Source organism: Dama dama, chromosome 13, assembly GCF_033118175.1.
Source record: "Dama dama isolate Ldn47 chromosome 13, ASM3311817v1, whole genome shotgun sequence".
NCBI lineage: Eukaryota > Metazoa > Chordata > Mammalia > Artiodactyla > Cervidae > Dama > Dama dama.
In genome coordinates this window covers 29,878,680-29,893,862 of record NC_083693.1, presented here as the reverse complement: position 1 = coordinate 29,893,862, position 15,183 = coordinate 29,878,680, and the positions used below count along the sequence as shown (strand labels likewise).

The following is a 15,183-nucleotide window of genomic DNA, read 5'->3' as shown; positions in this document are numbered from 1 at the left end:
TCCCGCCCCACAATGGGCACCAAACTGACAGCGCTCGATTCCCAGTGCATTTCCATCCACCCAGCCACCCATCCATCCATCCATCCACAGCAAACATGGCAGCTGCCCCAGGCTGTTGGCTGCACCAAGTCCAGACACATCACTCAAGACCTATAAGAACTTGCTCAATTGGCCCTTTCTTACGTGGCAACTTCATAGCACTGCTTGTCCCCTTATTCATCACCCTCCAGCCATGTGGCCTTCCCCTATTTTAACAGATTCACAAGCTATTCCCGGTGCCTTGAATGCTCTTTTGTCCCTCATCCTCCAGCCTTCAACTCGGGCATCACTTCCTCAGGAACCTTCCCTGACCACCCTTCTCCCGAGCCAGGTCTGGTCCCCCAAGTTCTAAGCAGTTACAAGTTTACTGCTTTTCCTTCCTGGGCTTTACCACAATTTTCAATGACAGATCTAATTGTGTAATTATTTGCTCAATGTCTGGTGCCCCAGTTAGATCACAGACCATGAGAGGGCTGAGAAGACGTCTGTGTATCCACAGTGCCATCCTCGCACGGTGCACATCTAGAATGAGTCGCTGCGCCTTTTGAGAACATCCATTTCAAGTGTGAAGAAAAAAAAAAAGAGCCCCTTGCCGAGCCCTGGGTGGACTCCCCCAGGTCTGTGCTTCTTTTCCCTGAGCTCCAGGACTTGTCCCTATTCCCAGGAGAAGGAACAGCAGGCTTCATGTTTCTGCAAGGCTGTGTCTTTCCTCCAATTCCAGAAGCAAAAAGCAAGTCTATTCTTGAAACAAGGACACTCATCCGGACCCAAAGATCACCAGCGTAATGTAACAGGGAAAAACAAACAAAACTTGGGCTCACAAGTTCACGGACAAAGATAAGAATCACAACTGAAGGAACATCGGGAACTTTTATTGGGATTGACCTTTGTCAGGTCCTGTGATGAGTGCGTGGTTTCCAGGCTTCCAGGCAGCCTTCTTGGGGAGGAGAACCATTTCCATTTTACAGTTGTGGAAACTGAGGCTTAAAGAGAGGCAGTCCCTGATGGGTTGGGCAGGGCAGACCCCAGCTGGGCCAGCCCCAGGGGCCCAGGCCCAGCTCTCTTCACCTTGCCACCTTTGGGTGAGGATGAGCTTTCTGGATCAGCTCTTATTTCCTTGCCAACCTCAGTTTCTCCACACCAGGACCCGATTCAGACCTGGGCGCCCCTCCTGGCTTCCCTTCCTCCTCCCCAGCCTTGTCTCAGGCCCCTCCCGCACTGAGCCCTCAGCCTTCTCCATCCCCTCTTCCTCTCCCTCCTTCTGTTTCCGTGGCAACCCCATCCTCTGCTCTGCCACTCGGTCCTGCGTTCCCATCTCTTTCTTTCCTCTTTCATCTCTCCCCTCATTGCGGTATATAGCCCAAATCCCCCTCTGTCCTTTGCTTCTGGTCTCTAGTCCCTTTTACTCGCCTTTTTATCTCTTTCAATATTCTCTTGTCATCTCAGGGCGACATTTATTTATCTCTTGCTAAAAAGAAAGAAAGAGAGAGGGAAGAGGGGAGGGAGGGAGTAAGAAAGGGAGGGAGGAGGGAAGAAAGAAGAAGAAAAGAGAAAAAAGAAACCCTATTTCATCAGTTCCAGCCATCTTTCTTTCCAAGGGCTAGACTCAGACAGATCCCAGAATGGACCCCCTGCTTTGCCACCATGCAGACCCTCTATTGACCTCACTGACCCCTGGAGAAAGAAATGGCAACTCACTCCAGTATTCTTGCCTGGAAAATCCCATGGACAGAGGAGCCTAGCAGGCTACAGTCCATGGGGTTGCAAAGAGTCGGACATGACTGAGCACACACGCAACCACAGGGAGAAAGTAAACATAGGTGGGGGTGTCCAGGGGACGAGGGCTCACTGGGAGAGGGGGCACCCTAGGGGGCCTGGCCCTGCTTCTCTGAGGTCTGGCTAGGGGAGGCACCAGAGGCCCCTTCAGGAGAGAACAAGCCCAGACCCAGACTCAGGGTTAAGCTGGGCCCAGCATCCCTTTCCATCCCTGTCCCCGCAGGAAATCACTGCAGTTCAGAAGTCCACACATACACTGCCCCACGTCCCACACCTCCTCCAGGCCCCACCTTGCCTCGTGTGCATGTATGCATGAGACACAGGGCCCCGTCCCAGTCTGGGGCCCATGGCGATCCTGTGGTACCCAGCTCCACTCACGCCAAACACGACAGCGAAATTCACACCCACTCTTCATAATTCACTCTCCCTTGTGATCCTAAATGGCCTCTGAGCAAAGGTGGCACCGACCGGTGGAGATTCTCTGATGCACGTCTCTGACTCTAGATTTTTTGACCATGCCGCGTGGCATGCAGGGATCGAACCTGTGCCCCCTACAGTGGAAGCGCAGAATCTTAACCACTGGACCACCAGGGCAGTCCTGTCTCCACAGGTGAAGACGGAAGTAAGGGTTGTCAGTTTTTTCCAACTTCTTTTTAGCTGCCATTAGTTGAGCTTATACTACCTTCCAGGCGCGCAATCCTAGCCACCCCAGGGAGTTAGGCATCTTTATTTTCATTTTACAGATAAGCCAACTGAGGCTTGGAAAAGCCTGTTACTTGTCCAGGTCACCAAGCCAGTAGGAGGTGAAGATGCGATCTGAGCAGCTTACAATCATGCCCCTTTTTCTTTTCTTCTTTCTGTGTTCCTGGGAGGGGAAGGGGCGACTCCCACCGTAGCCCCTGCCTTCAACACAAGAGAAGCAGATTTACCTACCACCGAAAACAAAGCAAGCCGATCATAGCCAGGCCCCAGTGTCTCAAAGTAACAGAGAAAACACGGGAGCTGGTAGAAAATGCTGTCAAGTTCCCTGGAAAACCAGAGCCACATGGAGAAAAAAAGGGCCCTGGACCCCTTTAGGAGTCCACGGGCAGCTTGAGCGTCTGCTGAAGCTGAGCTGTGTTGTGGGCCAGGGAGGAAGTACTGGTGGCCACGAAGTCCTGGGCTCAAAAGGCCCTTCCGGAGTAGCTCCTGCCTGCCCCATCCAAGCAGCTGGCAAGTCCCGGCCTCAGGACGCAGCAAGGCCCAATGATCCAGGCCTACCAAGCCCAAGGAGATGTCAATGACATGACCTCTCTGTTTCTCCCCTAAAAGGTGGGCTGAGCACATCTGGAAAAAGGAGCAGGGCCCAAGGAGGAAGAGATGGGCAGCAGCGGAGGGGGAAGGGAGGCATAGAAGGACAGCCCCTCAAGGCTTCCCCAGTCAGTGGCTCAGCCGCTAAAGAATCTGCCTGCAATCCAGGAGACTGGAGTTTGATCACTGAGTCAGGAAGATCCCCCTGAAAAAGGCAATAGCTGCCCACTCCAGTATTCTTGCCTGGAGAATCCCATGGACAGAGGAGCCTGGCAGGATACAGTTCATAGCATCTCAAAGAGTTGTATACTACTTGAGTGACTGACACAGAGGGGAAAGAAACCCAGCTCTTGGTCTGGCAGGCCTAGCCCACACCCCCATCTCTGCCATGGATGAGCTAGGTGACCTTGGGCAAGTTCTTCAACCTCCTTGGGACTTGGTTTCCTTGTTGTAAGACAAGGAACAGAGACATCAAAAGGATCCACCGCATATGAGCCCTTCCTTCAGGCCAGGTTTTTTTGCATGATGAGATCATGGGCAGAAAGCATGACACCCGTTTTTCTTTTCCCTTTGGCCACACCACGCAGCATGTGGGGCCTTAGTTCCCTGGCTCTGAACTGGAAGTGTAGTCTTAACGAAAGGAAGGCCAGGGAAGTCCCAAGCATGACATCTTGATGACAAACCCACGTTACAGAGGAGGCCACCAAGGCATAAAGGAGTAACTCACCCAACTCACTTCATCTAGGATACACATGAGAGGAGTGAGTGAAGTTTGGGTTTCATTCTTGGGTCTAACTTAAGTGCTTAAATTTTTTTTTTTAATTTTGGCTGTGCTAGGTCTTAGCTGTGGCATGTGGGATCTTCAGCTGCAGTGTATGGGCTCTAGTTCCCTGACCAGGGGTAGAACCCAGGCCCCCTGCACTGGGAGGGCAGAAGTCTTAGCCACTGGACCACCAGGGAAGTCCCTGAAGTGCTCTTTAAGGTAAAGTAAAGAGGGAAATGCAGGTATCCGTGGGGGATGGGTTCCGGGCCCCTGGTGGATACCAACACGTGCAAACGTTGAAGCTCCTTAAATAAAGTGGGTAGTAGTCAGCCCGCCCGTGCCATGTTTGATAACAAGGCTGGTGGTGCGCAGTAAGGACTCGACTACCGGGAGCTGATGCTAATGTTATCACCCCGTTCATCATCCACGTCCTGGGCCAGGCTGGTGACGGCGGCTGGTCAGACACACAGATCCCACTCTCAGGGACCTCATATTTTGGTTTCAGAGATAAGACGAAGAACCACGAAACAGGAGAGGAAAAAAGCACAAAAAGCATGAGGTACCACAAAAAGACAGAGCAACTTTGCTTTTTCTTTTTTTTTAAAGGTGTCAGGAAGATGCTTGCAAGTAAATGGGCACTTTGGGAGTCAACAGAGACTCCACAAGCTGTGGGGTCCACCTTCACCCCGTTACGTATTGGTTTGGGGGAACCTCGGGCCCCTCATCCATGACACAGGATCCAGGTTTCCACTTCCCAGAGCTGAGCCCTTCGGGCCAATGAGCATGAGCTACGGGATGCAGTACACAGAGAGAGGCTGGGACAGTCTAGCGAGGAGAGAGCCTGGCTGGGAAGCCCCCGCCCACCTCCCCATCTGATGCAGCGAGAGATGAAGGGAAGGGGAAAAGGCAGAAGAGCAGCAGGCAGAGAATGTGCCGAGGGCCGAGGACGGCCGAGGAGGGTGGCCTGGCCGTGGAGCCCTCTCCTCGCTCACGGCAGCCGGCGTGACTCATCCCGGGCCTCCAGCCCAGCAGCGTCCCTGGCAGCGTCTGCCAATGCTGTAATCAACATTTATTTTGCAGTCACCCACACACCCAAGTCGATTCCGGATTTATGCCAGGAGAGGAGTAAAGAATGCCTCCCTCATTCACGTAATGCCTTCAAGTATCTCCGGAGGGGAGGGACAGCTGGGGAAACACTCAGCCCGAGAGTGTACACACGCAGGCGAGACGCACGCGGCCGTCCATGCGAGCCATCATCAGCGGCAGGACCGCGCCTGTTCCCTCCTTAGTCACCTAACAACCTGCCCTGTCACATGGCGAGTTGTGGGTCAGAACCCACGTGAGGGGTGGACACCTGCGGTCCAGCCAGGAGGATGAAGGTGGGGCCAGGGGGCATCCCCTGCGACATGCAGATGTGAGATGAGAGGTTCAGGGCAGACTGCGGAGAGGAAGCAGGGGAAAGAGGCTGGAGCCACAGGACGGGGGTGACACAGCCAGCCTCGGATGGGTCTGTACTCTCCCAGGATTAAAAGGGGGTGGGGAACCTCTCACCTGCAGGCTGGAGGAGAGGTGGAAGGAGGACCAGAGGGCAGAGACCTCTGGGGTGACCTGGCCGGAGGGCAGTGGGGCGGGAGGGCCTGGAGGGCAGGCGGGTCCACAGACATCAGAGAAGGTGGCCAGGGTGGCTGTTTCAGCCCAGAGTGCAGACCAGTTTCCTCTGATCTGGATCATAAAGGATGACACTGAGGCCCTTTAGAGCAACAGTCCCCAAGCTCTTTGGCACCAGGAACTGGTTTCGTGGAAAACAATTTTTCCACGGACAGGAGTGGGGTGGAGTAGGGCAGGGGCGTGGTTGGTTTCCGGATGATTCAAGTGCATTACATTTACTGCGTACTTTATTATTATCACATCAGCTCCACCTCAGACCATCAGGCATTAGATTCTGCAGGGTAAGGACCCCTGCTTTAGAAAACCTCACCTGCAGAGTGCTAAGCTGTGGACTACCTGTCCCCAGGCGCTAAAATTCAAATGCATGTGGTACGTGTCGCAAAGGCCAAATGAGTTTAGTGGAGGCGATATTATAAACCAAGCAAACGTCTGGCCTTCACCAGAGGTGTTTGCGGTGGACTTGAGGGTTTCCTCAGCACACCACCTGCTGTGGGGACAGCCTGTGGGGTTGAGGTTCCTCAGAGGGGGCCGTGGTGGAGGGCAGGGCGAGGCCCCATGACCGAGGGCGGCAGGAGGGCCTGGAGTGAGCCAGGCCACTTCCTGGTTGTAAGGTCTTGGGGCAAGTTGCTTCATCTCTCAGACCCTCAGTTTCCTTAAGTGTAAACGGGAGGGATGGCTGCCTTTCCGACAAGACGGCTGAGATCATGTGAGTGAAAATACTGGCACAGGTGCCATTATTTGATAAAAGGAAATTCTTTGCTTTTACCATTGCAACATATATAAACACACTATGTGATTCACCCACAGGCCCCAAATATCTGGTATTTTCTTGTGTGCTCAGTCATTCAGTCGTGTCCGACTCTGCAAACGCTATGGACTCTAGCCTGCTGGGCTCCTCTGTCTGTGGATTCTCCAGGCAAGAACACTGGAGTGGGTTGCCATTCTCTTCTCCAGAGGATCTCCCCAGGGATCGAACCACATCTCCCGCATTGCAGGCGGATTCTGTACCACTAAGCCACGGGGGAAGCACGATACTTTCTTAATATCACTAAATATATCTGCAGTTAAGACCTACAAAGGAATGGTAAGTGCACTAACATTTGGAAAAAGCAGCTACTATTTTGAGGGGTAAAAGTAACCAAATCAGGTACACAGGGAGAGATGCTGGAACTGAACCCAGTCTTGAAGGAAGTTTCCAGCTCCAGTTTCAACCCACACAAGAGCCCCTGGGTTGCTGGACAGGGGTGGGGTGAGGGTCTCTTGGGACGTTCCATGGAGCCCTGGGGAGGTGGGAAGTCCATCCCGGTGCACCTGGAGAAGCCCTTGTCAGATGCCCGATGTTTTCTCTTTTCTAAAATCTCACAACTCACTGGGATGGCTCAAAAGACCAAATTTCTGGGAATTCCCTGGCTGTCAGGTGGCTAGCGCTCTGTGCTTCCATTGCAGGGAGCATGGGTTTGATCCCTGATTGGGAAACTAAGATCCCTCGAGTCGCATAGCACAGTCAAAAAAAATAAACAGACAATTTTAAAGAGAACACGCTTCTAAAAGACTGACAACACCCAACTCTCCTCTCATCAGAATGCAGTGTCTCTGGGACCACTGGGCACCTTCTTAGTCTCAATGCTACCAGCTGGGATGACCCACCCTCAGCAAACCGCCCCAACAGGTCACAGGGTGAAGGGCAGAGTGGAAGACCCCCCATTTTGGCCTCGATTCCTTGAAACTAAAATGTCCAGGAAGCTTCTTGGGTGAAGACCACGCATACGCACATGCACACGTGAGTGGGCCAGAGCCAAGGGTCACATTCCTTCCAGCATTGTGGCCATGACTGTTCAGAGTCCTGGTTCAGGAACACGCAGGGCCTCCTCCGAACACCCCCAGATCAGAGTGCCAAAGTGCACGATGAAACAAGCTCTTTTGGGACCCAGAAACACAGGCCGGGCAGGGGGACAAGCACACCTGCTCGTCCAGGCAGAGCCCTTGACGGTTTACAAAGCCACTCCCGGGCACGATGCCACTGGGTCCTCCCCGCCCGGTCTGAGCCGCCGTCTGTATGGGCAGCACCTGTGTAGGCAGTGTTCTTATTCCTGTTCGGCTGGTGGCATAATCCTGATGTTAGCAGACTGGCTGGCGGTCCTGAGAACACCAGTGCCAGCCTGTGCCAAGTCTAAGAGCGTTATCTAATTTAATACCGACCACAGTCTGCACAGCATAGCACAGAGTCTGTGTGGGGCTTACCAGGTGGCACTAGTGGTCAAGAACCCGCCCGCCAAAGAAGGAGACACAAGAGATGTGGGTTCAATCCCTGGGTCGGGAAGATCCCCTGGAGAAGGAAATGGCAACCTCCTCCAGTATTCTTGCCTGGAGAATGCCATGGACAGAGCAGTCTGGTGGGCTACAGTCCATGGGGTTGCAAAGAGCTGGATATGACTGAGTGACTAACTCTCCTCACTCTTCACTATATGGCCAGTTGTGTTAGTTGCGTAGCCAGGCTAACTTTGTTGGACTCATGAACAAACTGGACTTAAGGAACACGCTCTCGGAACGCAACTTGTTCATATGTAGATTTACTATAATTTAAAGACAGGTTGAGAAGTGCTGGTTTAGAGCTGAGACTTTGGAATCTGAAGGCCCGAGTTCAAATCCCACCTCTGCTTCCTCCCATCCCCTTTCTCCTGACTAAAGTGGGGCTGGGTGCCAACAGGACCTGCCCTTAGAAATGAAAGCATGTAAAGTGTAACCCAGCAGCCTGTTTGCTACTATTATTAGCTGCCGGGAATTGGCCTGGGGCCACAAAGCGACTTCCTAGAAGAGCCAGCTCCTTGTGCCAGGTCTTGAAGGGCAGACTGACCATCGGGCCCTCTGCCACCCTGGAACAGTGAGTGGCTGGGGGCCCCAGGAAACTGGTCTGTCTCTGAAGCCTGATCACCTTGCCTCTGCCAGGAGCGAGCTGCCTTCCTGGGCTCCCCTTTCATCTCCAGGCCAGGTGCTGTAGGCACCTTAATGGGGTGTAAGATGTTCTTGCTCAAACCAGAAAAACCCGAAGGGCAGCCAGGCTCGCCCTGGCAGGTGTGGGTTTGGCACTGGGTGTCTTAAGAGGCGGGCTGGGCCAGGGGGGCAGTGGTACCCTTCTCGGCCTGGCCCCAGGATCTCGGCTCTGGGAGATGCTGCGAGAGATGGTGTCTGCTCCCTGGATACCTCCATCCCTTCGCTGGAGCACAAACCTCCTGTCCCCGGAGGCAGGGTCTGTCATCCCCACCCACAGCTCCCCCGTCTCAGTCACCCAGACTTAGAGGCAGGACACAGCCCAGCCCTTTGGAGCCCCAGGCTGTCCTCCTCCTGAGGGTATGTTGCCCACTGAACTTGCACACAGTAGGTGCTCCACCCGTGTCTCCTGGATAAACCATCCTTCAGGGGGGCATTCAGATCCACTTCTCTGATGTTCTTCCTCCAGTGGCCTGCTGTCCCGCCCTGCTCAGGCCACCTCTGGGCCTGGTGGGACTGACTTGTCCTTCCACCTTCCTCCATGGATGCGGCTGGGTCCTGGCCCTGACCGGCAGCAGCGGCTCCAGCCAGTCATGCTGCCCTTGAGTCTCTGCCTCCTCCTCCCTAGAGATGCTGGGCTCTGGCCTTGGCCTCTGCTTTCTCATCCTGCAGGGGGTTCCCTGAAAGAAACCCTCTTCCCCGTGCTTCAACACTCCATCAGGCCCTGCAGCGCTCCGGAGCCGTCAGGCCTTCCATCAGTCACACCTGTCTAACCCCCAAGGCTTGCTCGGCTGCCTGAAGCAGTCCACTGCGGCCAGACCCCACCTTTCTGCCGTTCCAGGTTTCCAGCCTCCTGTGCAGGACTCCAGGGCCAGCCGAGGCAGGCCCACCACCCCGAGGCCTGGACCACCCGGGGCACACCAAAAAGCCGGTGATGCTGCCTGCGTCCGCTCAGCCTTCCCCCTCGCGCTCAGCCCTGGCCCAGGTTCCCACGGCCTCCCCGAGCCCTCCCCCGGCCAGGGGGCCAGGCTCCCGCAGAGAAGGGAGGTCTGGGGGCTCTGTGCCCACCTCAGGTCCTCCCCTTCGCACACGTTAAGGCCCACTCTGGGGCCAGGCAGAGAGACCATCCCCAGGGCCGTGTCTGCATCCTGGTGACCAATTCAGGGTTTTTCAGCGAGAACCACCTGACCTGTGATGAACAGCTCCCTCTTGTCTGACGGAGACCCTTCCCTCTCAGAACACCCTTCCCTCTCAAAGCAAGAGCCCAGAGGGAGCCGGTGTCCTGCGTGGTGGTTCTTTTTCACACATCTAGAGCACATGGGACGGGGGGTGAAGGGGGTGATGTGTGATTAAAACCTCCATACTCTCCCTTCCTCAAATAAACCGACTTCTCTGCTCATCCCGGTCCTTGAAAACAGAAGCACTATTCAAAAATAAAAAGGAAAAAAGAATTTAAAAAAAAAACGTGGGGGGGGGGGGCAAAAAAGAAAAAAGAAAAGGAACTGAATAGAAGAAGAAAAGGGATGAAAAAAGAGAAGGAGAAGCGGGCGGTCCCCGAGGGAGCGGGTGAGTGCTGAGAATGAAAGGCAGGAAAGTGAAGGGAAGGAAAGCAGAGATACAAAGGGGGAGAGAAAGACAGAAGCTTTGAAAGAAAGAATGTTCCAGCGTGAATGCCGCGTGCAGGAGAGAAGGGGGCGCTTGAAAAGGAACAGCCCCAATGCAGTGACCCCTCATTCACAGAAGGTGCCAATCACAGGGACAATGCAGACCCTTTCTTCTTTCTCTCCTTTCTGGGAGAGAGGGAGGGGCTGGGAACCGCAAGTTAATTCCTAAAAGTAACAAAAATATAAACGCAGTTTTCCTGGAGAAGCATCAAAGGGTTGCTTTAAAGGCTTCCCCCCCAAAACTCACTACACCCACAAGAGAAGCGCTTCTTCTCAGGGAAGCAGGAGGAACAGGCCGACAGCCATCAGCTTTATTTCAGGGTCAGCCTCCCCTGCCCCAGCCCCGGGGTGGGGGGCCCAGGCCAGGAGAACCCTGGGCCATGACGCTGTGAGTGAGGCCCGGCCTCTGTGGTTCTTGTCTCTCTTGGTTCTCCTGTTTTGGTCTAAGAGTTGAGAGCCCAGGTAGAAGGACCAAGGAGGAGGGTCTGCGCAAGGTGGCTGTTCTGGCTGGAGGCCAGCCTGGGCCCGAGTCCACCCAGGAGGCGCTGGGTACCAGTGGAGGGAGGGACACTCTGAACGGGCCCTGGGATGAGGTGTCCTCTCCTGGGGATGCCTCAAGGAAGTGGCTGCCTGCTCAGGAGGGTGAGAGGGTGGCAGGTTCTCCCTTTTCACTGGCTGCCAGCTGTCAGATCAGTGTCCTTCCAAGGGTGGGGCCCCTGTGGACATCACAGATCAGCAACTTCCCTGAGCTGGCTGAGACCCAGGACTAAGAGTCAAGAAGGCGCCCCGGACAATCGCAAGTCCCCCTTTCCAAACTGGCCTGGATGTGGGCTCTGTCCTTGCCTCCTTTCTGCAGACAGACACCAGCTATGACGGGGACTCTTGCTGAGCTCCGGTGAGAACGCGGTGCACAGGACGGTCCCTGCCCGCACGCGGCCCTCAGCCTAGTGACCAAACATCTCCCCGAAGGTCCCCCTGAGAGGGTGGGGCGGGTGAGCGTCCCTGGCCCCCCTCTTCATCTTCCCTTCTCTGGCTCTTCCTGTCTCTCAATACTCAGTGAGTCACGGCAAAACCTGAAATGGGGTCACCTTTATGCAGAGGCTTCTTTTTCCCTCTGATCATCCAGACGCTGGATAATGAGAAATGCCTGGGAGCAGAGAGGCTGAGTGGAGGAAGACTGATTGGTTTATTGATTGATTGATTGAGCGAGCCTCAACCTCACTCATCTATGGAGCCATCAGTCTGTGCGGAGCTGGGCGGCAGGGGCTGGGATTACAAAGTGACGAGGACCAATCCGAGGCCCCGAGATGCTTGAGGCCAATCTGGGGGGTGGTGGGGAGTGGGGGTGGGATGCAGCACAGACCCGGGAATGAAAACCCTGCTTTTGCTAGCTTCACCTGGGAAAGACTGTTGTTTAGTCCTAACAGGCCCAGAAGGGCCTCCGAACCCGAGGAAGGAAGCTGAGAGAAGGTGCACGTGGAAAACGCCAGGGAGCACAGGGCGAGACACATCGCTGAACTACCCGGACGGTATCATCACGCTGGCATTTCAACCCAGCACATGCAAAGTCCAATGGATATTTATTGAGCACCTGCTATGTGCCCACCAGCCCCTGGGCATTCCTAGGGAGACCACAGCAAACGGGACTCAGCTCTGCCCTTGGGAACTCCCAGGGTAGGGGGAGTGACAGGCAAGAAAACAGGCGATTGATTCAGTGCACTAAGGTCTGTGTGAGGGAGAGAGCAAGGGACTACGGTGGGGGTGGGGGGCGCCCAGAGGAGGGGCAGCCTTGGGGAGGTGGGCGGTGTCAGCAAAGCCTTTTCAGAGCAGATGGCACAGTCACTATAATAGATCAAAATGAACGAAATTTTCATTTGCTTTCAAGAAACTTTAAAGAAGCTCACGGGTGAGATAGCCCAGTGTCCAGAAAACAAAAAAGGAACTGATTCATGAACTAACAGATAAAAGACATGATAGAAGGACTTTCCTGGTGGTCCAGTAGTGAAGACTCTGGGCTGCCAATGCCAGGGACGAGAGTTTGAACCCTGGTTGGGGAACTAAGATCCTGCGTGCTGTACAGTGGGGCCAAAAAATTAAAAAAAAAAAAAAAAAAAAAAAAAACCTGATAGATGTTTTCTTGATCTTTTGGTATACTGAGAAAAACAGAGCTAGACACAGGAAACCAGACAATAATGAATTCTTTTTAAAGAAGTAATAGGTCAGTGCTAAGCTCAGCAGAGAATGGTATTTATATTGTGAATTTAACCCCAAATTGTGATAGAATGATATTAACAGGACAGGCAGTTACATGGAGGCAATAGGTAACGTCCAAAATTGGTAAATTGAGAAGGAGTAGGATAAATGTACTTTTTTCAGAGTATGGGGGTGAATATCAGAAAGGAGAAGTGAAAGGAATTGAGAATAGTGAGCCGATCTGGAGAGCTGGAGTGAGGGGAGCAAGGTGGGCCAGGGGTGGCTGCTGCTTTATCTCTGTTAAGCCCTTTAATGTTTGACATTAAAAAAAAGATGCATATGCATTACTTAGATAAAGACAAAATTAAGGGCAAGCCAAAAAGCAAAACAAGGCTTGGCCAAGGAGTCACTGTGAAGTCACACTGGGACCCCTCTAAGGTCCTTGCACGACTGGGCCACGCAACAGAAAGGGCACCATCCTTACACGCTTATGAGCATAGAAATTTCCTTAAGCAAGAACAGAATTCAGTGGGCTCCTGCCCGAGATAACACAATTAGGGAGAACAAGACAGAGGGAAGAACCTTAGGGAAAGAACATGCACAAGACTGGCACACGGCTTTAACAACAAGACCCCAACACTAAGGGACCCTTCCCCAGGAGACCGGAGACCCAGAGACCAAGACGCTGCTGCCTAGCGCCCTCGAGCACGGGCCCAGATCCCCAGGAACGCCGGGGTGCATTCACACAGCCGAGTTGGGCCAAAGCAGCATGATCTTCATGCAGGGAGCGGGGTGGTCAGGGCGCACCAGCCTGAGCCCGGCGGACCCTCGGGATCACGGGCACCCCACCCAGAGCACCCTCGAGCTGTGCACTCACACACGTGCTCACTGTTCTCACCATTCACTCCTGCCATGTCATGGTCTTTTCTAGGCCTTTAAAACTGGAAACGTGTGGAACTTGCCTGGTGGTCCAGGGACTAAGACTCCGTGCTCCTGATGCAGGGAGCCCAGGTTCGGTCTCTGGTTAGGGAACTGGACCCCACATGCCCCAACTAAGACATGGTCAAGCCAAACCAACAAATAACTTGAAACATGGAACATCGACACCCCACTTGCCCAGAGGTCTCCTCTTTGGTAACGGCAAATTCCCCCAAGAATAAAGTGTAGGGTATTATTACCAAAGCAGAGAAAATCTATTTATACAAGTAAACCTGAAGTGGGCGCCTCCAAGAGGGGCCTTCGGTATCACAGTCACCCCTTGAGGGGACAGAGCCCCTTGCTCACAGCCTCTGGACCCAGTTCTAACAAGCCTCTTTCTCTGGCTTCCCAGACCACAGCAGATGCAAGCTGCAAATTAGGAGGAGGAGCGAGGCAGTATGAGGGGTGCTCTGGTGAGGCTGTGTGGGCTGACAGCGAGGGTGCAGGATACAAAATTTACCAAATGGGACTCCCCTGGTGGTCCAGTGGCTAAGACACCACACTCTCAATGCAGAGGGCCCAGGTTCTATCCCTGGTCAGGGAACTAGATCCACATGCCATAAGTAAGAGTGCCCATGCCTTGACTAAAGATCCTGCGTGCTGCAGCTAAGACCTGGTACAACCATATAACAAATAAAACACACATATTTAAAAAAAAAAAAATGACCAAAGGGCAGCTTGGGACCGTTCACAGTAGGGCAAGCAACTGCAACACGTGAGATCACCGTTCAGTCACTAGATTCAGATCCAAGACTCGGAGTCATCAAGACAGGTGAGCGCATATCTGAGTATATATCAGCCTCCGTCCAGCACTCAGGGTCTAGCACTGTTGGGTCCAGGGTTGAGGCTCAGGGCCACTACCATGTAACTTACCCAGTCCTAGGGCAGACACGACAAAGGCATCGACTCTGCACGGTCTCGCAGCGGCCACTGCGGCCGTGGGTCAGCAGGGCTGGGCTCTGGGCCACTTCTGCCCATGCCTTGTATATGTCCCGGGTACAGATGCAGCCTCTCAGAATCCCACCCGCTAAATGAGAACAAATCTTGCCCAATCAGGCTAGGTTTCCTGTGAATCAAGTGAACTGTTCTTTCTTTAAAGAAAGTCTAAAGTCAGCTGAGGCATTTTACAAATGTAATGTTACTAAAGCCACCTCTTTTTGTGGGTGGCTGGACAGGGCATCCCATGACTCACAAGGGCATAGGGGACAAAGGAGTTACCCCAACTCTACCTTCTGCCTTGGGCTTCCCCGGCGACTCAGACAGTGAAGAATCCATCTGCAATGCAGAAGACCCGGGTTTGATCCCTGGGTGGGGAACATCCCCTGGAGAAGGGAATGGCTACCCACTCCAGCACTCTTGCCTGGAGAATCCCATGGACAGAGGAGCCTGGCGGGCTACAGTCCATGGGACCACAAAGAATTGGACATGACTGAGCGACTAACACTTTCACTACCTTCTGCCTTAGGACTTTTTTAGACACAGCAAAGCAATTATCAGGCAAGTTTCAAAACCATGCAAACTTATACTTGAATGTTCTCAATCAGATAAAGCCAGAATCCACTCTACAAGGCCTGCCTGGACTCTTCAAAGCCAGTGTCACACATTCACACACACAAAAGAGGGAGATTATTTCAGATAAAAAGAACTAAGAATATGTAACAACCAAATGCCACACATGAACCTTTTTAGATCAAGACAAGAACCTGAAAAACAGTTTTAGAGGACAACTGAGAAAATTTGCATAGGACTGTTTATTAGATATTATTGACTAATTGTAATTTTTTAGGTATGATGCTACTGTAGTTATGTAGAGGAAACCCTTGT

The 15,183-nt window shown here is 53.3% G+C and overlaps 1 protein-coding gene and 1 long non-coding RNA gene across 9 annotated transcripts in view; one reads left to right on the top strand and one right to left on the bottom strand.

Annotated features, from left to right (window-relative positions):
- Positions 1 to 15,183, bottom strand: part of ZNF710 (zinc finger protein 710) — a 72,835-nt gene that overhangs the window by 23,008 nt on the left and 34,644 nt on the right. Inside the window, exon 1 of one of the 8 annotated variants that reach the window (XM_061158706.1) lies at positions 503 to 576. The exons of the other annotated variants lie outside the window; for them this stretch is intronic. Coding sequence (XP_061014689.1) covers positions 503 to 561 — 59 coding nt within the window. The 5' untranslated portion in view covers positions 562 to 576. Of the gene's footprint in view, positions 1 to 502; positions 577 to 15,183 lie in introns of those variants that run through there. 8 annotated transcript variants of the gene reach the window in all.
- Positions 4,635 to 8,768, top strand: LOC133067792 (uncharacterized). The gene is made up of 3 exons (XR_009695401.1): positions 4,635 to 5,375; positions 6,378 to 6,620; positions 7,118 to 8,768. It is a non-coding gene; the product is annotated as an uncharacterized LOC133067792 (long non-coding RNA).